The 26,122-nt window shown below is 46.9% G+C and overlaps 1 protein-coding gene across 4 annotated transcripts in view; it reads right to left on the bottom strand.

The window, feature by feature from the left end:
* Positions 1–26,122, bottom strand: part of LOC117354636 (oocyte zinc finger protein XlCOF6-like) — a 149,501-nt gene that overhangs the window by 77,433 nt on the left and 45,946 nt on the right. For 2 of the 4 annotated variants that reach the window (XM_033932461.1, XM_033932462.1), the window contains exon 4: positions 16,847–19,583. The exons of the other annotated variants lie outside the window; for them this stretch is intronic. In XM_033932461.1, coding sequence (XP_033788352.1) covers positions 18,106–19,583 — 1,478 coding nt within the window. In that variant the 3' untranslated portion in view covers positions 16,847–18,105. Of the gene's footprint in view, positions 1–16,846; positions 19,584–26,122 lie in introns of those variants that run through there. 4 annotated transcript variants of the gene reach the window in all.

Here is a 26,122-nt window from a genome sequence, read left to right as displayed (position 1 = left end):
ACTACAGGTGATTGAGGCCAGCAGCGTGCCTGATTTTAAGGCCAAATGGGATCGGCACATGGGATCTATTCACAGGGCAAAGGTAGGGGAGGGACATTAAGGTGGGCAGACTAGATGGGCCGTGGGCCCTTATCTGCCGTCTATTTCTATGTTTCTATGTTTCTATGCCTCGATCACCTACACTGGAAGCTTGTTCCAATGATCAACCACTCTCTCTGTGAAGAAATACTTTCTGGTGTCGCCATGAAATTTTCCGCCCCTGAGTTTGAGCGGGTGCCCTCTTGTGGCCGAGGGTCCCTTGAGAAAGAAAATATCATCTTCCACTTCGACACGTCCCGTGAGGTACTTAAATGTTTCGATCATGTCTCCCCTCTTCCTACGTTCCTCAAGAGTGTAGAGCTGCAATCAGTCTCTCTTCGTACGAGAGACCCTTGAGCCCCGAGATCATCCTGGTGGCCATCCGTTGAACCGATTCAATTCTGCGCACATCTTTACTGTAATGTGGCCTCCAGAATTGCACACAGTACTCCAGATGAGGTCTCACCATGGCCCTGTACAACGGCATTATGACTTCAGGCTTTCGGCTGACGAAACTTCTATTGATACAACCCAATATCTGCCTTGCCTTAGATCAGGGGTGTCGAACTCAATCAGAGAAGGGGCCAAAATCTAAAATCCAGCCTAAATCGCGGGCCGAATGGTTTACTGAACAGTCATAAACTGACAATGTTAACCAGAAATGTGAATTTAAAATGAGTGGAACAATCTTTTCCTTAACAGTGCTGTTAACCAACTCACATGCTATCAAGCAAAACAGTAATATTGGTATCAAGCAAAACAGTAATATTGGAATGTACCTAAAATGCTCATTGTTTTGTTTTCTGGCTAGATGTCTGACACCGTTTTCCCCGTATCAATGAGTCAATGTTCGGTTTTATTTCTTGGGCTGTAGCAACCCGCAAAACAGCATGGAGGTTGTCATCGGTAATGCGTGATCTGTGCTTGTTTTTGTTCAGATTCATTATTGAAAACATCTGTTCACAAAAATAGGTGCTCCCGAACAGGGATAGAATACGGGCAGCATGAAGTCGGAGCTCTGGCATTGAGTCAGGGGGCAGTAGAGGGTAGAAGTCCTCAATTTCAACATCCTGAAACCTTGATTTCAGGCCACTGTCAGACTGAAGCTCGATTATCTCCATCTGAAGGTGATGGGGCACATTGTTGACATCAACTGTAAAAGGATTGGCAAAGATGTCAAAGCCTGAGTGCTGTGTTCTAAAGTCAGAGAAGCGCCGCTCAAATTCACTTAGTAAACGGCTAACTTTGGTAGCCAGCCGACTGCAAGGAAAAGTACCAGAAATAGTGGTTGAGATTCTCAAACAAACGGGAAAGTGGGCAAGATTGTCCTGTTCCAGTTGGGACTTCCATAGTTGAAGTTTACGCTGGAATGCTGTGATCATGTCAGACATCTTCGTAATGACTTGTTTGCGTCTCTGCAGCTTCAGATTCAGTTGGGCGAGATGCTCGCATATGTCACACATCATAGCAAAATCACATAGCCAGGCGGGATCCGACAGTTCAGGCAAGGGCTTTCCTTTACTTTCCATGAAAAGAGCAATTTGTTCTCTGAGCTCAAAAAATATTTTGAGGACTGCGCTCTTGCTCAGCCATCTTACTTCTGTGTGGTATAGCACGTCTCCATGCTCTGCACCCACCTCCTGTAAAAACTGCTGGAACTGGCGATGATTCAGGCCACGTGCCCTTATAAAGTTAATAGTTTTAATGACTGTGGTCATTATGTCATTCATGTCCAGAACTTTTCCACACATAGCCTCTTGGTGGATAATGCAATGATAAGTAATCAAGGATGTGTGGCAGTGACATTTTTGCATTCTTTCCTTCATTAGTCCAACCAAGCCTTTCTTTTCTCCGCACATTGAAGGTGCGCCATCAGTAGTTAGCCCCACCAACTTTTCCCAGGGTAATTTAAAATTATTTATAGATTTCTCCACAGCCTCAAATATATCTCTACCAGTCGTCGTCCCATGCATGGCAGCTATATCCAAAAGTTCCTCAGTGACAGAGAGGTCGGTCTTCGTAGCACGTATAAAGATGGACAGCTACGCTGTATCAGTGTTGTCTGTGCTTTCATCGATAGCAAGTGAAAAAGCGAGATAACTGCATGCCTGTTCGGCCAGCTGTGATGATAGATTTCCTGAGAGTTCTTGAACTCTGTCTGCAATGGTGTTTCTTGACAAACTGACAGTTTGAAAACTCTGTATCTGGTCTGGACATACTTTCTCACACACTTTTAGCATGCATTGCTTCAAAAAGGCACCCTCTGAAAAACAACTTGAAGTACGGGCAATTTCTTCAGCCACTATAAAGCTTGCTTTCACTGCAGCAGCATTTTTCGCTGTAGCCTTTGTAAACATTTGCTGCTGTGATTGTAGTTTGCCTTTTAGTTCTTTAACAATTTTATGCTTTTCTTCCAAAGTATATTTGCCATACTTAACATTATGTTTGGTGTCAAAATGATGACGTATATTGTACTCTTTCATCACCGACACTGTCTCATAACACAATATACACACTGGTTTGCCCTCACTAAGCACAAACATGTATTCATTTTCCCATTTGTCATTAAATTGTCTGCCTTCACCGTCAACTTTTCTTTTCCTGGACATTTTGGGATCAATATTGGCAGTAAAAGATGTAGCTTATTGGAAATCTGCGTTAGAATGAAAAAGTCAGTCAATAAATGCCTGGCTGGGTACAGATAGCAGATTCTGTTGTGATTTTTATGCCTACACTTTATGCCAGGAACTGGCAGCTTCTGCTGTGTATTTTTTTTTACATAGTTCCCCCCCCCCCCCCGACGTCCGATTCACCCCAAGCAGGACCGCTCGCACGCACCTGCACCCCCACCCCGAAGGACCGCCGACTCCCCGACTCCCAACACGATCGGGACAAGAGGGAGCTCAAGCCCTCTTGCCCCAGCCAACCGCGGCACCCCCGACACGATCGGGGCAAGAGGGAGCTCAAGCCCTCTTGCCCCCCCGACTCCCCGACACGATCGGGGCAAAAAGGAGCCCAAGCCCTCTTGCCCCGCCGATTCCCCAACTCCCCGACAATATCGGGCCAGGAGGGAGCCCAAGTCCTCCTGGCCCTGGCGACCCCCCTCCCGCTAGTTGTTCGGGCCAGGAGGGAGCCCAAACCCTCCTGACCACGGCGACCCCCTACCCCCACCCCGCACTACATTACGGGCAGGAGGTATCCCAGGCCCTCCTGCCCTCGACGCAAACCCCCCTCCCCCCCATTGACCGCCCCCCCAAGAACCTCCGACCCCCCTGGCCGACCCCCACGACACCCCCACCCCCCTTCCCCGTACCTTTCTGTAGTTGGCCGGACAGACCGGAGCCAAACCCGCCTGTCCGGCAGGCAGCCAACGACGGAATGAGGCCGGATTGGCCCATCCGTCTCAAAGCTCCGCCTACTGGTGAGACCTAAGGCTCCCGGGTCTATTCTGATTGGCCCAGGCGCCTTAGGCCCCACCAGTAGGCGGAGCTTTGAGACGGATGGGCCAATCCGGCCTCATTCCGTTGTTGGCTGCCTGCCGGACAGGCGAGTTTGGCTCCCGTCTGTCCGGCCAACTACAGAAAGGTATGGGGAAGGGGGGTGGGGGTGTTGTGGGGGTCGGCCAGGGGGGTCGCGGGTCAGCTGGGGGGGCGGTCGTAGGTTCTTGGGGGGGGCGGCTGATGGGGGGAGATAGATAGCAAGTACGGCCGGCGAGATCACAAGCCTCCTATGTCACCGCGCGTCATTGTGATGGAACGCAGCGGCGTGCAGTGATGACAGCGCGGTGCGGGCCACATTGCAAGGACTGGCGGGCCGGATTTGGCCCGCGGGCCTTGTGTTTGACACATGTGCCTTAGATGAAGCCTTCTCCACTTGATTGGCAGTTTTCATGTCTGCACTGATGATTACTCCTAAATCTCGTTCTGCTGAAGTCCTAGTTAAAGTTTCTCCGTTCAAGAAGTACGTCCTGCATGGATTTCCGCTTCCGAGGTGCATGACCTTACATTTCTTAGCATTGAAGCCTAGCTGCCAGGTTGAGGACCAACTTTCCAATGTAAGCAGGTCCTGCACCATATAATTCTGTAAACTGCATTCACTTACTATATTACATAGTTTGGCGTCATCGGCGAATAGTGTTATTTTACCTTGAAGCCCTTGAGTCAGATCCCCTATGAATATGTTGAAAAGGAGTGGACCCAGGACCGAGCCCTGCGGCACTCCACTGGTTACCTCCGATGTTTTAGAGAGGGTACCATTAACCACCACCCTCTGAAATCTGCCACTCAGCCAATCATTGACCCATGCAGTTAGTGTCTCTCCTAACCCCATCGATTCCATCTTGCTTAGCAGCCTGCGGTGTGGGACACTGTCAAAAGCTTTCCTGAAGTCCAGGTACACGACGTCCAAAGACTCTCCCAAGTCCAACTTTCTTGTTACCCAGTCAAAGAAGCTGATGAGATTGGATTGGCAGGACCTACCCTTGGTGAATCCATGCTGACTGGGATCCCGAAGATTCCCTTCATTCAAGATCGTGTCCAATTTGCTTTTAATTAGTGTTTCCATGAGTTTGCACACTATTGATGTGAGACTCACCGGTCTATAATTCGCAGCCTCTGCCCTGCAACCCTTTTTATGCAGAGGAACGACATTAGCTAATTTCCAGTCCAGGGGAACTTTCCCCTTACTTAGGGAGAGATTGAATAGCTCAGCCAACGGTTTTGCCAAGACATCGCTCAATTCTCTGAGCATTCTTGGGTGCAAATTGTCTGGTCCCATGGCTTTGTTCACCTTGAGTCTTGCCAGTTCACTGTAAACTTCACCTGGTGTGAACTCAAAATTCTGAAACGGGTCTTCTGTGCTTTGTGTTGCCTTCAACTGGGGACCGTGTCCCGGTGCCTCACAGGTGAAGACTGAGCAGAAGTATTCATTCAGTAGTTCGGCTTTATCGGAATCTGCTTCCACGTAACTTCCGTCCAGGCTTCTAAGGCGTACTATCCCGCCTGTGTTCCTTTTTCTGTCACTAATATACCTGAAGAAGAATTTGTCCCCCTTTTTAATGTTTTTTGCCAGAATTTCTTCCACTCGAAGTTTTGCCTCCCTAACTGCCATTTTGACCGCTGTAGACCTGGTCCTATATTCTACTTTTGCCTCTCTTTTCTACGTGCGCTTGTAGGAGAGAAACGCTTTTTTCTTCTCCTTAATGAGGTGCGAGATCTCTGCGGTGAACCATTGGGGTTTATTGTTTCTTTGTCGTTTATTTACTGATTTTATGAAGCGGCTAGTTGCTTCATGTAGGTTGATTTCAGTGTTAACCACTTAGCTTCTACATCATCGGTCTCCGCTTGGTCCTGCAGCATCTGATGGACGAAATCTCCCATGCGTGCGAAGTCTGTGCCCCGGAAATTGAGTACCTTTGTTTTCGTGTTTGATCTAGGGAAGCCTTTCCTAAGGTTGAACCATACTACATTGTGGTCGCTGGAGGCTAGCGTATCTCCTACTGAGACCTCTGAAACGCTTTCCCCAGTTGCGCACAAAGTGAAATCTTTCTTCCTCACACCAGCGCCACATCCATGCGTTGACTACTTGTTGCTCCATCTGCCTCTTCTCATCAGCCCTGGGTACTGGCAAGATCTCTGAGAATGCTACCCTCTGAGTTCTGGTCTTCAGCTTCCTTCCTAGCATCCGGAACTGGTCCTTCAGTACTCCCTGCTGAAGTTCCTGTCGCTCACGTTGATCATCCCCACATGGATCACCACTGCGGTATCTTATTCTTCCATGCTGTTGATGATCTTGTCGATGTGGCTCACTATGTCTTCTACCTTGGCTCCCGGTAGGCAGGTCACCAGCCGATCCTGTCGACTTGTCTGATGAAGGAGTCCCCCACGACGATTGCTGTCCTCTCTATCTTCTCTTGCCTGTCTGGCCGCAGATCCGTGTCCCTGGTGTATGACCATCTCTCCAGCAGTAGGTCTGTGTCCTCTGTGCACTTACATCTTCCCACATCCTGGCATTGGCTTGCGCTGGACTCGTCTTCTTGTGGGTTCTCTCCGCTGTTTCCAAAACTTGCCACTGTGTCTCCCATTTCTTCCTTGTGATTGTCCTCCAGATGATCTTCATTTTCTGTCAGTTGTCACACCCACGCTCCTGTAAGGCGCAGCAAGCACGCGGGACCGGGACCAAAACTCAGATCCAGCGTGTCCCTTACCACCAAGGGATCCCCCAGGTCTTACTTCAGGCACAGTATCAGTCTCATGCGCAGGCAAGGTAAACAGAAGCTGTCAGAAATGGCCAAAACAAAAATAGTTTTATTTCCACCACTGGTTGAATAAACCCCAAAAATACAGACTTCAACCTTGTAACTCAGGATTATTATTATTATTATTAGGTTCTTATATCCCGCCATACCCAAAGAGTTCTAGGCGGTTTACATTCGTTACATTAGGATCCGGTCTAAACCCGGATTTACAAAAATTTTATCGGAATTGCAGGTAGCGCGGAAGGAGGCACAGGTTTATCATAGTTGGGTTAGAAGGTAAAATGGAGGGAGTGGGAAACCAGAAGAGGGGGGGGGGGAGAGGGAGGGGGGGGTGGGGGGGGTTGGAGTGTATGCGGGGAGTAAGGACTAAGGGTCTTGTTCGCGGAAGAGGTGTGTTTTGAGAAGTTTTCTGAAGTCTAGGTAGGTCGGGGCCTCTAGCATCATTTGGGCTAGCCAAGGGTTCAGCTTGGCCGCCTGGAAGGCGAAGGTTTTGTCGATGAATCTTTTGAGCTGGCATGATTTTATGGAGGGGAAGGTAAACAACTGGATTCTGCGGGATTTCTTGTTGGTGCAATACATATTGAAATGTGGGGAGAGGTATTTTGGTGAGAGACCAAATACTGTCTTGTAACAGATGCAGGCGAACTTGAAGAGGACTCGGGATTCGAAGGGTAGCCAGTGCAGTTGGTGGTAGAAGGGGGTGATGTGTTCCCATTTGTTCAGGCCGAAAATGAGGCGGACAGCTGTGTTTTGAATCAGTTTTAGTCTTCTGGTGATTTTCTTTGTGGAGCTTAGGTAAATGATATTGCAATAATCCAGTATGCTGAGGATAGAGGATTGAACTAATAGTCGAAATGCAGTGTCATCGAAGTATTTCTTTATGGTACGGAGTTTCCAGAGTGCTGAAAGGCCTTTCTTGACAATGAGGTCGGTGTGATTTTCTAGGGATAGATGTTTGTCAAGCGTGACTCCTAGTATTTTTAATGTTTGTTCGAGTGGGAATACCAATCCTTTCACCTGGATTGTGGTGTCTTTGATTTTGTCTTTGGGAGTGGCTAGAAAGAATTTTGTTTTGTCTGGGTTGAGCTTTAGTTTGAAGGAGAGCATCCAGAGTTCTATCTGGCTGAGTATGCTAGTTATGTAGTTGAGAAGATCCTGGGATAGACTGGTTAGAGGGATGACAATTGTGATGTCATCTGCATAGATGAAGAATTTGAGCTTAAGTTTGTGAAGGAGGTTACTGAGGGAGGCGAGGTAGATATTGAACAGGGTGGGGGATAAGGGGGAGCCTTGTGGTACACCGCAGGAGTTCACCCAGCTGTAGGAGAAGTTGTCATTTTTGTGTACCCTGTAGGATCTGTTTCGTAGGAACCCTTGGAACCAGCTGAGTACCCGGTCTGAGATTCCAATGTGGGCCAGGCATTCCAGGAGAATAGTGTGGTCAACTAGGTCAAACGCACTGCTTAGATCAAATTGTAAGATCAGGGCGCTGGAGCCCCGACTGAAGAGTATGTGCAGGTGGTCTAGTAAGGAGGCGATGATGGTCTCTGTGCTGTGGTCCGTGCGGAAGCCCGATTGATTGTCGCTTAGGATATTGAATTTTTCCAGGTATGCGGAGAGTTCTGCTTTTACTGCCCCTTCCGCGATTTTGGTGAATAGTGGTATGTTAGCTATTGGTCTGTTAGCTATTGGTCTGTAATTGGAAGGTGCGTTGGAAGAGTCCTTTATGCTTTTTATGATTGGGGTTATTAAGATATGTCCTTGTTCTGGAGGGAAGTTTCCTGCGGATAGTAGGGAGTTGACCCATTGTAGCATGTTTGCTTTGAAGTAGATCGGAGCCGTTTTCATCACATTTGGGGGGCAAGTATCTAGTTTGCAGAAGGATTTGGTGTATTTGTTATAATATTTGTTGAAGGTTTTCCAGTCGATTGTGGTAAATTGGTTCCAGTTTAGGTCGGATCTAGACCCTTGGTCTGGTTTAGCTATGTCGATGTCAGGGAGGATGGGAAAGAGCTCCAGTGGATTGGTCTTGGTGGGTAGTGCTGATCTTAGTTTTAGGATCTTGGAGTTGAAGAAATCCGCTAGGGTGTTGGCGGTTAGTGTTGAGTCTTCCTGGTTGTTAGTGAGTGTTTCAATGTTGTAAAGGTTATTGACGAGTTTGAAGAGGTTGCTGCTGTTGGATGTGATGTTTCCAATTAAGTGTGAGTAGAATTTTTTCCGTTTTTCCTTGGTAAGGTTTTTGTATGTTTTTAGTTTGAGTCTCCAGGCAGTTCTGAGTTCCTGGGTTCCTGACTTTATCCATAGTCTTTCTGACTTTCTGAGGATGAACTCGCATTGCATGAATTTATAACAAAACAGTTCTGATAATGCACTCAGTAAGTTTGTGCTTGAACCCAAACTAAATGATATTCAGTCCTCTGCCTCTGGACTTTAATCAGGTAAGCATCACAGTCCTCTTCACCAAAGCAATAATGTTCAAGCAAGTAAAGTTTCACTATGCAGTTCATATCACACACAAAAATCCTGTACTGATCAAAACCTCAGTACGTTTCCTTTGCAAAACGCTACTGCAATTATCAGGCACAGCTGTGCAGGGACAACAAGATCTCCTAGCTTGCTTCACCATTCAGGAAATACATTCACAAATGGCTTGTCAGTAATACACACCTTCCTTCTTTACAGAAAACCTCCAAACGTGGTTTTCCAGGAGAGATTTCAGACTGGCTTTAAACAGGCAACAGTTTAGCTGGCAGCATAGAAGAATAAACAGTCAAAACCCACATTCTCTTGCTTACTGCTTTTCCATAGCTGTTGGCTGTGTGTCAGCTCCTAAGTAGCTTTTCCTGTACCTCCATGGCTTCTCCTTATGACTGTTCCCCAGTATTCCAGACAGGAGGCAACTCTTCTGTCTCTAGCATGGGACAGTCTGAGAGGGACTGCCTCTCCTCAGCTTCCCACTCTCCCGTCTGCTTCTCTCTTGTGTGCCCCTTTCCTGTTCTCAGAAGCCACGTTATATCCTGTGGATAACCACTCCCCCTCTGAGAAGGTGGGGGAAGGATTTTCCACACACCAGCAAGTTTCTCTCTAACCTTGGCTCTAACGGGTTGCTCAAATGTTCTCAGCTTTCTGATATTGTCAGGGACAGGTCTGCAGAGTGTAGCTTTTTCCCTTAACCTTTTCCTGCTTCTTCTACCTCCATATCATAGTCTGAGCAGAAGTCAGCTTGCTCAGCTAATTGATTAGTCACCTGGTCAGCTCTCCTAAACCTAGGCTCAGTAAGGTTTCTCCTACTTCTTGGGACAAAACCCGGGATGGATTCGGGTTTGCTATGAGAAAAACCCGAAATGGACTCTACTCATCACCTAGAAGATGCCTGAATCATCTAAAGAAATGACTGGGATGCAGGAGAAGGATAAACACACTGGATCCTCATGAATTGTGCGCCCACTGATTGGATCCGGCGCTCGAGGTTTCCGTGTTGTTTGCATTGTGCGCACATGTCACCACGTGCATGCAAGCTAAGGAAGAGGGCACTGAGAGACTTCATGAAGAGAAGTGAGGCCCGAGAATCTTCCTCCAGCAGCCATCCTCATCGGAATGCAGCAGTGGGGGATCCACAAGCTACAGTGGCAAGGAGCCTCCAGGATGCCCTGGCTCAGCTAATCCCCCCGCCTGCACTCGGCCTGGTAGAGAAATATCTCCCGGAGTCCCTGCATGTTGCTGTGTACAGCCAGCCTCTGCAGGGCAGCCGATAGGAGTCTCGCATGCTGCTGCGTAAAGCCACAGCCTCTGCAAGCAGCAGATCGGGGCTTTCGCCCTCCAGACTGCATGCTACCGCGTACAGCCAGCCTCTGCAGGGAGCTGATCGGGGTTCAAAGGTAAGTCCTATCTGCTTCTTTTTGGGAAAACCTCTGATAATCTTTTGCAGCCCTGAGGGCTCTGCCCCACCCTCCTCCCAATCTGAATTTAAGAAGAAAGAATCTCCCATGCTTCTTTCCCTTGGAGGGGACCTGCAGACCCCTCCCACCAGCAGGAGACATGCTGCCCCAGAGTTGTAAAGGGCAGGGGGTTGCCCCTCCTCCCTGCAATCTCCCCACATGCTGAAAAAAAAAATTAAAAAAAAAAAATCGATGCTTCTTTCCCTCTTGGGGTCCTGCAGAGTCAGACCTCTCCCATCCCCCCTCCCCCTCTCATTTCAGGAACGAGGAGTCTGCCTTTCACAGCAGGGTGCTGATATCATCAGTGATGCGACATGTCAGACCACGCCTCTCCAAAGGTGGGGGTTTGAAACTCCTCAGCCTAAAGAGCTGTTCACTGCATTTCAGATACCTAGGCAGAGTGCTTTTCCAGCCAGCATGAGGGACTCTGCTACTATTTATGATTTCTATAGCACTGAAAGGCATATACAGCGCTGTACAGTTTAATATACAATAGGCAATACAGCAGGAGAAGCCCACTCAAGAGGCATTATCATTCCTCTTTCTCTGCCTCCAGGCACAGTGGGAAACGCAGCCAGGAGCACTGGCACAGATGAATGGGTGCATCCTGCCCCCTCTCTGCAGGCTCTCCCCCCCTCTCAAGAAGGACAGAGAATGTCGGTGGGGTACATGGAGCCACCCAACCAGTCAAATGGAGCAACACATGAACCTGCGAACCACCAGGGGTGGGACCAGCAGCAACAGTTAATCCTCCTGCTGACCCACTCATCTCTCAGCGGGCAACACTCCCCACAATGCCCCCCTTTAGAGGGAGCCACACACAACAACATGGCGCGGTCCAGCAGCATGCCATGCACCCAAGCAACGGAGGAACAAGCAACACACCAGCCTCCAGCCACGCCCCGAGTCACCACCCACAAAAATAAATAAATAATTAACCAAAAAAAAAGAAAACCCACAAACGAGGACTAACCCCAAGTCCCTCCAAAAACTCACAGCCTTTCTCAAGATCCACGTGGGTGGACAACAAGTACCCAAGACAGAGTACTACAAGGCCTGAACTACCAGTACTGGTTATTTTATTTTTCTTTCCAGCTCCCCCTTCTGCTTCTATTCCTTTCTCTCCTCTCTTCTACCTTCCAAAGTATTTAGATCAATGCTGTCTTGTTAAAATGTTTATTTTATTTTTATTTTTCCTCTAACTCTACTTTTCACTTCTCTATTACCCTCCAGGTACTTTAGTTAGATTGTGAGCCTTCGGGACAGTAAGGGAATTTTTCAAGTACCTTATTTCTAATCTTAATGTATATTTTCTGTAAACCGCTTAGAACCTAACGGATGTAGCGGTATATAAGAAATAAATTACATTACATTACATTACTTCATGCAGGCAGTGGCAATTCCAGTCCACAAGAACCTCCTGGACTACAGAGACTAGATTTTGGCTGACTCCCTCTTCAGGGCAACCAACATCAAGGAGACTGGGATTGAAGTACCAGATCTTTCCAGCCCAGAGATTCGACAACCCACAGCAGCCATATATGGACATTGCAGTAGCCTTGGCGCTTAAGAGAAACAGGGCAGCACGACCCCCCCCCCCTCCAACGCCCCGTCAGGGAAGGACCTGAAAAACACTGGATTCCAGGGGGAAAAAGACCTTCGAGGGCACAATGCTGAGCGCACTAATTGCTGCGCTCCAGTTCCAGATGCGCCTTTATCAGGAGGCCAGTGAGAGAAAATAAATAAATAAAATAAGATAGGGACTCCAGCTCACTACCGAGCCAGTCCATACTGGCAGCAGTCTGTGCCCCAGCGCTCACAACAGTAACATAACTGCTACGCAAACAAGCACCGCCCAAGGGGCAAGGGCATCCAAGGGCAGCCCTCTCCCCAAGACAAAAACAGAACCTTGACCACCCTCCGGCCCAGCAGGATCAGATTGTCTGCGAAGGCTTGGCCCAGGATCACCATCGACCAGTGGACCCTCAGCATCATCAAGCAGGGATTCCGAATTCGTCTCCACTCCTGCCCCCCCCCCCCCCGAGTGGGCGGGGCACCCTCCATCTGACGACCCAATTTTCCTGCAGCAAGGAGAGGACCTGCTTCGGCAGAATCAATAGAGGCGGTGACGAACAGAGGAGATCACCAAGGGGTTTCTACTCCAGGAACCCCCGCGTCACCATGGACAAGGACAACGCTCATTCCAGGATCTCTTCAAGCTCAACAGGTGCATACAACAAGGTCCAGATGCACTCTCTGGGATCAGTCTTGGCCCTGTTTCAGCCCAAGTATTGGCTAGTATCCCATGCACCCAGCCCACAGGAGGCATCGTCGCTTCTAAAGCCAAGACAGACACCTCCAGTACAAGGTCCTGCCACTTGGACTCTCAACAGCTCCGAGCGTTCACAAAGTGCGTGGCAGTGGCACATCCTCGCCTTCAAGGGGTGCCCGTCCTATCTTATCTCGACAGCTGGCAGCCCCGACAACCACCTTAACCCTCCTCCAAGAACTAGGGTTCCTCATCAACTACATGAAATCCCACCTGATACCCACCCAGGGGATATCGTTCATCTGGCCAGTCAGCGACACCACACAGACCAAGGCCGTCCTACGGGACTACCAGATCGACGCCATGACATCCCTGGCCCAGTGCATCCCTGCCAGCAGCTCATCGTCAGCACGCTCCCTCCTGTGTCTCGGCTGCGGTCTTTGTTGTGCAGCACACCAGACTGCACATGAGATCCCTGAAAGGGCAACTCAGACGTCACTGGGACCAGTGTACCCAACCTCTGACCACCCATATACCCATTCGCTAGGCCATTCACAAGACGCTTCACTGGTGAACGGCCCGAGATAACTTAGCGAAAGGGAAACCAGACCACCACCTCACCAGCTGGTGGCCACCATGGATGCCTCCAAACATGAAGGGGGGACACACCTTCTCAATCCTCGCACAGGCGTCCTCACTCCATATCTACCTACTGGAACTCAGGGCCATAGGGAATGCCCTCGAAAACTTCAAACAGGCAGGGCAGTCCTCACCCAAACAGAAAACCAGGTGGCCATGCACTATATCAACAAGCAGGGAGGGACAGGGTCAACCTCGCTATGCAAGGAAGATAGCCACATGTGGGAGTTCACCAACTCCATTCAATGCCCCATCCAGGCATCTACCTCCCGGGGGAGCAGAACGACCTGACAGAAAGACTCAGCCACCAGCTGGATCCCGATGAGTGGTGTCTCAACCCAGCGGCGATGAAGAAGATCTTCAGCACCTGGGGCACACCGAGCATCGACCTGTTTGCAACCGAACCGAACTCAAAATACTCGACCTTCTGCGCAAAGAAATCAACCTATCGCCGTCTCAGCCCCGACGGTCTGTCTGTGAGTTGGAACCACGGACTCTTATACGCCTACCCGCCATACCCTAAGTCCTGCAGAAGATCCTTCAGGACAGAGCAACGGTGATCATGATTGCCCTGTCCGGGCCCCTGCAACCATGGTTCCTGTTCCGGCAAGGGATAGTGGTTCACCCACCTCTCCCCCCTCCCGATCAGTGCAGTTCTCATAACACAACGCGGGAACCTTACCCTCCACCACGACCTGCGTTCCTTAGCCCTGACTGCATGAATGATGAGAGGATGAACCTACCACAAGACATGGAGCACACAATTATGGCAGCCAGAAGACCTTCAACCAGAAAACGCTATGGGATTGAAATGGAGAAGGTTCCGCTACCGGTGCACAGACACGCAGCGAGACCCCTACAACTGCTCCATACCGGACATCCTACAGTACATACTGAGCTTATCTCAGTGGGACCTAAAACCCACTTACATCAAGGTCCACTTAAGTGCAATCGCGGCATACACTGGCCTAGACAACAAACCAGTGTCGAGGCATCCAGTAATCACAAAATTTCATGAAGGGACTGTCCAATCTGCACCCACCGGTCAGACCACCACCGCCCGGATGGGACCTCAACTTGGTGCCGGATCTGCTCACCTCGACCCCCTTCAAACCTTTGGGGGAGGCAGATCCCGTATTCCTGGCCGGGAATACCCTGACCATCGTGTCGGCCGACACACTCCTCCATGAGAACAGGGTGGTACCCAGAACCCACTCCTGATTCTTGCTGAAGGTGGCTTCAGCATGCCTCCCGGCACTCTACATCTCCCCACAGGTAGGCACACTGCCACCTCAGCAACACCTCCTGGATTGTGTCGGGCCCTGACTATGCAGCAGATTAGACAAGCCTCAATTGTTCGTCTCCTACGACCAAAACAGACCAGGACTTCCGGCCACCAAACGCAGGCGCTCGCGCTGGATATAAAAGTGCATCCCCTTCACCTATAGAAAAGCGCAGCGTCAACCGCAGGTGGGAGCCAACGCCCACCAGCGCAGAGCCATAGCCACCACAACGGCTCATCTGCACCACACACCAATAGGGGACATCTGCGATGCAGCCACTTGGTCCTCCATGCACATCTTCCAGCACTCCTGCCTAGACTGAATGTGGAATAGGCAAGTATGAATTCTCACATGCAAGTACGGATTGTCACTATTGACCAGTTGGATTCTCACTGTTCATTGATTGTCATTGACCAGTTTCGCTGTTCTGTGAGTTAAGTAGGTCTTCCAGCACTCCTGTCTAGACTGAATGTGGAATAGGCAAGTATGAATTCTCACATGCAAGTACGAATTGTCACTGTTGACCAGTTGGTTTCTCACTGTTCATTGATTGTCATTGACCAGTTTCGCTGTTCTGTGAGTTAAGTAGGTCTTCCAGCACTCCTGTCTAGACTGAATGTGGAATAGGCAAGTATGAATTCTCACATGCAAGTACGAATTGTCACTGTTGACCAGTTGGTTTCTCACTGTTCATTGATTGTCATTGACCAGTTCACTGTTCTGTGAGTATTATTGCTCAGTTAACACAGCACTTTATCTAAAACCTTGTTTCCACAACTTCACCTGCTTTGCCTGATTACCCTGCCCGGCTCGGCCTCCCCAGCCAGGTGAGGGATGCACAAAGCGCTAAGGCGCAGGTCCAGTCGGTACATCCCTCGGCTAGGGAGTCACCCATATGTGGCTGACTCATCCTGCTTGTCCTAGGAGAAAGTGTAGTTACTTACCTGTAGCGTAGGTTCTCCGTGGACAGCAGGATAGTCAGCCACCCGCCTCCCCATACGGCCGACCCGGCCACAGCTAGGAACACCCTGGGAATTAGGGGGAAGCAGGGGGAAATGGGCAGGGCTCGGGCATGCCCAGTGGGGCCCGGGCACTGCACGTGCTCAGAGGAAAAAAAAAAAAATCTCTCTGAGCTATTGGAGAGCTTATCCGCAAAATGGGAGCTGTTGGGACAACACCCATATGTGGCTGACTATCCTGCTGTCCACGGAGAACCTACGTTACAGGTAAGTAACTACACTTACTCAGTAGAAGTAGATGGTTTCATATTTTTATGATCCCTTTTGTGCATCTGAAGTTCTTTTTTGTGGGTTTTTCCTTTCCTCTTACCATGGTGGAATTTAGAAGTCACTTTATCACTGTTTTTAATTTGGAAGGGTCCCTCCGATAGGTGTCTCTGGTCCTCAGGGATATAACCCAGATCCCTGTCATTTCTCTCACACTTACTGACTCCATCCCTTGAGACATCTGTAGGGTCTCTCTGTTTCTTTGATTCCTGCTTATAATTCTTTGTGTTAATTTGCTCAGTTCCCTGGGAAATATTCTCACAGACATTTTCTGACTGTGTTTGGATTTCTTCCTTTTCTACTGGATCTCCTTGATTCTTTACTCTCTTCTATTCGTGTTGGATCTGATGATCTGCTGGATATACACAGAAGGTATTTCTCTAAGACAGAACCTGTGCATAATATGAGGAAGGATAGGTTATATCGCACCAGGATTTTCCATGTCTGTCTTGAGAATTGGTCAGTTTCCTATTTGCAGAGCATTTTTTCAAGCATTTATCTCCAGACAGTGCAAGTTCATGAGATATTCCTTGGAAATGGCAGTGTGGAGCGTAAATGGAGTCAATTCTCTCAATCTATAGGTTTTGCGTGTAGCTATAGGAATAGCCTGTATCCCATTCATGCTCTGCCTATTTGCACACGAGCCCCTCGTACTTACCTGCAATAGCTCTTAGGTGCCTAAATGCATTTATGAGCACTCCTGCCAAGTCACTTCTGTTGTGGCACATAACTGCGGTTATAGCATGAAAGTTACAAAGTGGCCCTTAACATTTGGGAAGAGTTCTGAAGAATGAGAATATATTAAAATCTGGGCTTATTGGAGAATTTCTTCTGCAATCCCTGATCTAGAGTCCTATTGAAACATGGTCACTGTTGGGTCATTTTTGTCTCTACTCTGACTTACAGATGGGAGAACAGCCTTTAGATGGAGTATGGACACATATGACTGTACCTTAAATCTAAATCAAGATACAGAATAAAAAGGACAAACCACCCAGAAATCAAACTCAACCCTTCATAAGCGGTGAGGAGGGATAAAGAACCACATTTTCTTTTCCTTTTTTTAATTCTTTTTTTAAATATATTTTTATTCAGTTTTTGAAAATTTTACAAGCCGACCAAAGAAGCTTAACAAAGTCAGTATAAATGTAAATAAACATCAAACATCTCTCCATCATACATAAAAGGTAGATCAATAAAGAGACAGAGAGAAAGTTAAAGAAAATAGCTGCAAGTCAAGTAACATGGCTGAAATTTTTCTGAACATATCGATCTAAGTCAGACCAAAGCAAATGGTAGAGGTGTGATGGTGGGAGGCCGTCTCTTTTTCCTTTGGCAGCTTGTTCATAGTTCTTATATAGGCAGATTGAATTCCAGCAAAAAGTGTAATTCAGAAACTGAGCAGACTTCCAGTTTTTTTTACAACATGTAGGATACCAATGGCAATCAGGACGTCCACCAATTTTGATGGGCAGTCCGACTCAGCAAAGCCTGGGTGTTGTGAGCAGAGAATTATCACATCAAAGGATACTTCTGCAGAGCAATTTGTAATATCTTTGATGGTTCTCCAAATTTGAATCCAAAAAGGTTGGATACTGGTGCATTGGAAAAGTATATGAGCTAAGGAGCCTTCCTTTGACTTATACTGCCAACAAGTGGCACTTGATCTTAATTTCACTTTCCACATGTGGTATGACTTGTTCATTGAATAAATAAATATAGGGATATATATATTTTTTTCAATTGTGATAATAACTTAAATAACTATATTCATATCACAATTTAAAAGAATTGACTATTAATTTAAATAGTGCTCAGACCCACAACCTTAGTGTTCTAGTGTAGAAACACACAACACCAGTTGCCATCAGACCATCATGGCACTATTAATGTCTGTACCACTATATAACAATCCAACATCCATGTACTATAAAATAAACTTCTCTGATGGTCACTTAATAAGCAGCTGGTGTCATAAAGTGTTTGTCCAAATATTAATAAGTAATAACTTCTGGAAGCCAAAAATTACAAATATCTTCCCTTCTACTTGAGTGTTGCCTCGTGCTTCCTCAGGAAGGGATTATCTATCAAAAAACATAATATAATTTAATTTAGCTTCTCACTACAAAAACATTAACACTAATGCTGTTTATAAAATATATCAATACATAATACAAATTTCCATAAATTACCCAGAAGCAGCCTCCAAAGAAGGACCCATCCAACCTACTCCATCAGAACAGCCTACTAACTGACATCAAGCTGACTTAAATAGGGAGTTATGCCCAAACTGGTGTTGTGTGTTTCTACACTAGAACACTAAGGTTGTGGGTCTGAGCACTATTTGAATTAATAGTCAGGTATAGGGTTTTTCTCCAGTATGAATTATACTGTGCTGTTTTAAAGCTGATTGTGAACTAAAGCTTTTACCACATTTTGAACAGATACAGGGTTTCTCTCCAGTATGAATCCTCTTGTGTTCTTTTAATCCTGATTGCTGATTAAAGCTTTTCCCACATTCTGAACAGGTATAGCGTTTCTCTCCTGTATGAAGCCTCTCGTGTGTTCTTAAATTTGATTGCTGAGTAAAGCTTTTCCCACATTCTGAACAGGTATAGGGTTTCTCTCCAGTATGCATCCTCTTGTGATTTTTTAAAGCTGATTGCAAACTAAAGCTTTTACCACATTCTGAACAGGTATAGGGTTTCTCTCCAGTATGACTCCTCTCATGAATATTTAAATGCGATTGCTGATTAAAACTTTTGCCACATTCTGAACAGGTATAGGGTTTCTCTCCAGTATGCATCCTCTTGTGCTTTTTTAAAACTGATTGCGCACTAAAGCTTTTACCACATTCTGAACAGGTATAGGGTTTCTCTCCAGTATGACTCCTCTCATGAATATTTAAATGCGATTGCTGATTAAAACTTTTGCCACATTCTGAACAGGTATAGGGTTTCTCTCCAGTATGAAGCCTCTCGTGTTTTCTTAAATTTGTTTGCTGAGTAAAGCTTTTCCCACATTCTGAACAGCTATAGGGTTTCTCTCCAGTATGAATCCTCTTGTGCATTTTTAAAACTGACTGCGTAATAAAGCTTTTACCACATTCTGAACAGGTATAGGGTTTCTCTCCAGTATGAATCCTCTCATGATAATTTAAATATGATTGCAAAATAAAGCTTTTATCACATTTTGAACAGGTATAGGGTTTCTCTCCAGTATGAATCCTCTTGTGCATTTTTAAAGTTGATTGCGAACTAAAGCTTTTACCACATTCTGAACAGGTATAGGGTTTCTCTCCAGTATGAATCCTCTCGTGTTTTCTTAAATCTGATTGATAAATAAAGCTTTTCCCACATTCTGAACAGGTATAGAGTTTCTCTCCAGTATGAATCCTCTTGTGCATTTTTAAAGTTGAAAGACGACTGTATCTTTTACCACATTCTGAACAAGCATAATGTTTCTCTCCGGTATGACTGCTCCTGTGCATTATTAAATATGATTGCTGAGTAAAGCTTTTCCCACATTCTGAACAGGTATGTGGTATCTCTCCAGAATGACTCATCTTGTGGAGTTTTAAATGTCTTTGCCGATTAAAGCTAGTCCCACATTCTGAACATGTATATGGTCTCTCTCCAGTATGCATGCTCTCGTGCATTTTTAAAGCTGCCTGCACACAAAAGTTTTTACCACATTCTGAACAGGTATATGGTTTCTCTCCAGTATGAATCCTCCTGTGCGTTATTAAATGTGATTGCTGAGTAAAGCTTTTGCCACATTCTGGACATGTGAATGGCCTCTCACTCTCATGGATCCTCTGAAGACAGTTTAAACCTGTTGATGATTTAAAAAAATGGTTTTGTATCATAATATAAAGATGTAGAATGTTTCTCATTTGTATTATGTGCATTCTTAGATACAATATAAAATCCTTGATAAAGCTTTTATTAAGTAATTAATTTTACTCCTGCTTGTATTAACCGTTTAATTGGCAGATGGAGCAAAGTTTTTTTTACATAACTTGATGTTGAACGAGAGCAACAATGCCAAAGAAAGGGTTAATTGTTGAATTGTTATGGATCAATATTCAGCTAGGGCAATTAACATTTTCTATACAGCTGATAACTTAGAACTACATTAGTCCCAAACAGTCAACACTGGGCCATATCTGGGCCCTGGCATTAAAAATCTGGTTCATCGGTGACAGCTGGTATTGAGTGCAGTTCCCAAATAGCTAACTGGACACAGGACTGATCTTACTTGCCCAGTTAGCTATGTGGTTAACAGCACTGAATGTCGCCACTGTACATCCGCATCATTTCAGGGTCTGACCTGACTCCACCACTGCCTGGATCGTGCTGGGATGGTCAGCGCTGCTACTGCTGCTTGTATGATGGACCATTTCCTAGTGATTGCTGCTCTGCTCCTCTTTTTGGACTTTCCCGAGTGACCCAAACATGTCATCTCTACTCGCCAAAGAGTGATTCTAAAACTGAATCGGGTCTTGCTCCTTGGGGTGAACTCTCGGAAGGGATTGGGACTTTGCCTTTGCTTTCTTTAAATTCCCTGGGTTGCTGGCTGCCTAGATTGCGAGCGTTTGTGGTCTTTGCTTTCCAGCTACTTTTCTGGGGCAATTTCATTTTTTTTTTAGTCTCACTGCCAGTTGCCTTGCTAAGAAGGGTATCACTAATATCGTTGTGTACGTTGCTATCTTGTCTTTGCTGGGGGTGGCCACCGTGTGTCCTGCTTATGCCACCCCCTCCTTCTAGTTTAAATGACTAGAAACCCATGGCCTGAATTTCTCAGCAAGGATCCTTTTACCTGTCATTACAATATAGTCTCTTATTTTTCCATGTATTTCCTCATCCTCCTCTGTACCTAAAGCCTTCGTGATGACATCAGGTTCTGAGCCACCTATTGAAGATCTCACTATTTCCTACTCTTCCCTCTCCTTTTCCATATGTAGGCAGTACTTCCGAAAAAGCTACAGTCTTTACAAAAAGGTTTCAACCCCTCTCCTGGCTCCCAAAAAGCTTTCTGCACCACAAGTGGGGTATTGCTGGTAGGTCATTGAACCCAAATGGATAACAACATCAGCTTTAGAATTCCTAGATTCTTGCCTAATTAGAGATAATATTTGTTTGGGATTCCTGGAAGCTGAGGATCCTGGGAGACACTTCACTCTTTTGTTCCAAGGTTAATGCCGCTGATGATGGAATCTCCTAACAATAATTTTCTGGAATGAGCTTTCTAGTGCTTTTCTTCTGGAGTTACCTTCACTGGTTCTGGTTCCATCTCAATTCTTGACTATTGGGCTGTCTATATATTATTCTCCCAATTACAATGGCTGACTATCAGCTATAGAATAATATCAGAAAAACTCAAAAAAGGGGAAGAAATCCAAAAGGTAGAAAAACTAATCTTCCCTGATCCTAAATCTCACCCTGGATACGCATTCTGAGCTTTTAATCAGAAAGGGCTTCTCGAAACTATGGAAACTTAGAACCATCAGAAAATACTTCGACTCAACATCATTCCGCCTACTGGTGCAATCCTCCATCCTAAACCTACCTGACTATTGCAATATCATTTACCTGGGGTCACTCAAGAAAACCGTCCAAAAACTCAGAATTATACAAAACTCAGCGGTGCGACTGAATTTCGGACTAAAGATGTGGGACCACATTACCCCCTAATACCAAAAACTCCACTGGTTGCCCCTGGAGGCAAGAGTATTGTTCAAATTCGCATGTCTCTGTTTCAAATCCACTCTCGGTTTGGCCCCTCTGTACCTGGTCTCCCACTTCAAACTAGACCGCTCTCCCAGGCCTACATGCAGAATACGAATGTTCAGCAACCCTATAGAAAAAACCTGCCGATACAAAAGATTCCTTGACAGAACGCTTGCCTTCCAAGCAAGCGTACAGAACGACTGGTTAAGCAGCACCATCATGCACTCCTCATCCTACCTCAACTTCAGAAAACTAATCAAAACCAACCTTTTCAACCGATTCGTGACCAGGAATGCCTAAAGTCTACACCTCTTCCCCTCACTGTATGACCTACCCTACTTAGTAAATCTCCTCGATCTACTTCCCATTGACCAAGATCTACCAAAACCTTCACTGCTTACTCCTCTGTATGACCTGCTCCCCATTGACTTACTCTTATTGTAAACCCATCCCTACAATGTTACCATACTATATACAAACAGCCATGTCAGCAGGGGAGAGCCAACGGAGGAGGGCTGCAGTCCGGCCATCGGACCAACGGTTGGCTCGGGGGCCCGTTCAAGCTGGACTTCAGTTTTGACTGTTTTGATTTTATTTTCAATTCTTTTTAGTTTATGATATATTTTTTAATCTCACTTATTGTTTTACTACTTATTTTGTTTTATTTTATCATTCAAATTTCATTTAAATTTCCCCAGAATTCTATTGCTTCAACGGTTCTCCCTCTGCATCTATTCTTATCTCCCCTCTTTTTTCAACCTTTCAAAGTCCTTTAGATCATTGTAGTCTTATTAGAATGTTTATTTTCTTATTTTTCTCATCTATTCTCTATTTTATTTCTTCATTACTCTACTAATTGTCATTTTTCCAGGTACTTTAGTTAGATTGTGAGCCTTCGGGACAGTAAGGGAATTTCTAAGTACCTATTTTACTTATAATTTTAATGCACCCTATTGTCTATTTTTCTGTAAACCGCTTAGAATCCTAACGGAGTTTAGCGGTATATAAAAAATAAATTACATTACATTACATTACATGTACTCAAAGACTTCATTATTTCCTTTTCGCTGTATGTCCAGCTCTTCTATATTGCACTGCATTGTATTGTACTCAAAGACTTCATTGTTTTTTCGCTGTATGTCCAGGAAGCCATGGAGGAACAAAAAGGTAAGACAAAAAAGCAATGTTACTTACCGTAACAGTTGTTATCCAGGAACAGCAGGCAGCTATTCTCACTAGTGGGTGATGTCATCCGACAGAGCCCCGATACGGACATCTTGCAAGCATGTCTTGCTTGAAGAAACTCAGAAGTTTCGAGATGCCCGCACCGCGCATGCGCCAGTGCCTTCCCGCCCGATGTACCGGGCGTGTCTCCTCAGTTCAGGTAGCTAGCCTGAGAAGCCAACCCAGGGGAGGTGGGTGGGACGTGAGAATAGCTGCCTGCTGTCCCTGGATAACAACTGTTACGGTAAGTAACATTGCTTTATCCCAGGACAAGCAGGCAGGTATTCTCACTAGTGGGTGACCTCCAAGCTAACCCCAATGGGATGGTGGGAGAGTTGGCATTTAAGAGAACAAATTTTGTAACACTGTTTGGCCAAACTGTCCATCCCGTCTGGAGAAAGCATCCAGACAATAATGAGAGGTGAATGTATGAACTGAGGACCAAGTGGCAGCCTTACAAATCTCCTCAATCGGTGTCGATCTGAGGAAGGCTACAGAGGCTGCCATTGCTCTGACCTTATGGGCTGTGACCTTACAGGGAAGGGATAATCCAGCCTGGGCATAGCAGGAAGAGATACAAGCCGCCATCCAGTTAGAGATGGTGCGCTTCGATACAGGTCGTCCCAACTTGTTTGGATCAAAGGAGACGAAGAGTTGAGGAGCAGTTCTGTGTGGCTTTGTGCGATCCAAGTAGAAAGCTAAAGCACGTTTACAGTCCAGAGTGTGTAAAGCAGATTCTCCAGGGTGAGAATGGGGCTTTGGAAAGAACACTGGAAGCACGATGGATTGGTTGATGTGAAATTCAGAGACCACTTTAGGCAAGAATTTTGGATGAGTACGAAGAACCACCTTGTCATGATGGAATACAGTGAACGGTGGATCCGCCACTAGGGCCTGAAGCTCACTGACCCGGCGAGCAGACGTGAGGGCCACCAGAAAAACCACCTTCCAGGTGAGATACTTAAGTGGAGCCTTGTTGAGAGGTTCAAACGGAGGCTTCATGAGATGAGACAGGACAACATTGAGATCCCAAACCACAGGAGGAGGTTTGATAGGAGGGTTGACATGAAAAAGTCCTTTCATAAATCTGGAAACCACAGGATGAGCAGACAAAGGTTTCCCCTGTAGAGGCTGCTGGAAAGCCGCAATAGCACTCAGGTGGACTCGTATAGAGGTAGACTTGAGACCAGACTGAGACAGGTGTAGAAGATAGTCCAATACAGAAGATAGGGAAGCTCGCTGAGGTTCCGTGGCATTGGAAAGACACCAGGAAGAAAATCTAGTCCATTTTTGGGAATAGCATTGTCGAGTAGCAGGCTTCCTGGAAGCCTCCAAGACCTCCCTCACTGCTTGAGAGAACTGGTGAGGAGTTATGTTGAAAGGAACCAAGCTGTCAGGGGGAGGGACTGCAGGTTGGGATGAAGTAGTGAACCTTGATGTTGAGTAAGTAGTGAAGGAAACACTGGAAGAAGTACTGGCTCCCTGCTGCTCAGTTGAAGTAGAAGGGAGTACCAAGGTTGTCTGGGCCACCGAGGAGCAATCAGAATCATGGTGGCATGGTCTGATCTCAACTTGACCAGAGTCTTTTGAATGAGAGGAAATGGAGGAAACGCATATAGGAAGCGATTCCCCCAATCCAGTAGAAAGGCGTCTGCCTCGAGGCGGTGAGGAGTGTAGATCCTGGAGCAAAACTGAGGCAGTTTGAAGTTGTGGGGGGCTGCAAAGAGGTCTATCTGAGGCGTTCCCCACTGAGCAAAGATCTGATGAATGGGGTCGGAGTGGATCGTCCATTCGTGAGGCTGGAGGAGACGACTCAATTTGTCTGCCAAGACGTTGTCTTTCCCCTGAATGTAGACAGCTTTGAGGAAGGTGTTGTGGCGAACCGCCCAATCCCAGACTCAAAGAGCTTCCTGGCAAAGAGGGGCCGAGCCCGTGCCCCCTTGTTTGTTGACATAATACATGGCGACCTGATTGTCTGTGCGAATAAGGACCACCATGTCGTGGAGCAGATGCTGAAAAGCTTGGAGAGCATTGAAGATGGCTCTGAGCTCCAGAAGATTGATTTGATGGAGTCGTTCCGCACTGGTCCAGAACCCCTGAGTGCGAAGCCCATCCAGATGAGCCCCCCATGCATAGTTTGATGAATCGGTCGTGAGAACTTTCTGGTGGGGAGGAGAGTGAAACAGCAAACCTCTGGATAGATTCGAAGAGGTCATCCACCAGAGAAGAGACTGCCGTAGAGCAGGAGTGACTACAATGTGACGGGACAACGGGTCGGACACCTGAGTCCACTGAGATGCCAGGGTCCATTGAGGAATTCTGAGATGTAGTCTGGCAAAAGGTGTCACATGAACTGTAGACGCCATGTGGCCCAAGAGGACCATCATGTGTCTCGCCGCGATGGACTGGCGAGAAGACACCGACTGGCAGAGTAGAAGGAGAGCCTCCATGCGTTGAGGAGGAAGGAATGCTCGAAGTTGAATGGTATCCAGGACCGCCCCGATAAAGGGGAGAGACTGGGTGGGCTGAAGATGTGACTTGGGAAAGTTGATCTCGAAGCCCAAACTCTGCAGGAAACAAATTGTAGTCAAGGTCGCCGAAATGACCCCTGGAGCCGACGGTGCCTTGATGAGCCAGTCGTCGAGGTATGGAAACACCTGAAGACCCATGTTCCTGAGTGCAGCGGCCACCACAACCAGACACTCGTGAAGACTCTGGGAGACGAGGAAAGGCCGAATGGAAGCACTCGATACTGCAGATGTAGATGTCCCACCCGAAATCTGAGGAACTTGCGGGAGGCCGGATGAATAGGGATGTGAGTGTAGGCCTCCTTGAGGTCCAGAAAGCATAACCAATCGTTCTGCTCGAGGAGGGGAAATAGAGAAGCAAGGGTCAGCATGCAGAACCGCTCCTTGACCAAAAACTTGTTGAGGACTCGAAGGTCCAAAATGGGACGCAGATCGCCCGTCTTCTTCGGGACCAGGAAGTACCGGGAGTAAAACCCCCCGGTTTTGCTGATCTAATGGAACCGGCTCGACGGCCCGAAGCTGAAGCAGAGCCTGAGCCTCCTGGAGGAGAAGAGCGGTCTGCGTCAAGTTGGAAGGATACTCTCTTGGCGGGTGGTCCGGGGGGACCCGTTGGAAATGAAGAGAGTATCCCTCTCTTACGATGGTAAGGACCCAAAGGTCCGTGGTGATGGTCTCCCATCGATGACAAAAATGATGGAGACGACCCCCAATGGGAAAAACGGGGGGAGACAGAACGAAGTCGGTTATGCTCCCTGGAAGAGAGTCAAAAAGGCTGAGTAGCCTTGGGTGCAGCCGGCATCTGAGGCTTCTGTTGAGGCTTCTGGGGAGGCTGTCTCTTCGCAGGTTGCCTCGCAGGAGGAGTCTGCCTCGGTTGATAACGCCGCTGGTA

This window comes from Geotrypetes seraphini, chromosome 2 (genome assembly GCF_902459505.1).
Source record: "Geotrypetes seraphini chromosome 2, aGeoSer1.1, whole genome shotgun sequence".
Lineage (NCBI taxonomy): Eukaryota > Metazoa > Chordata > Amphibia > Gymnophiona > Dermophiidae > Geotrypetes > Geotrypetes seraphini.
Note: the sequence above shows the minus strand (reverse complement) of the source record. Positions and strands in the feature narration are given on the sequence as shown.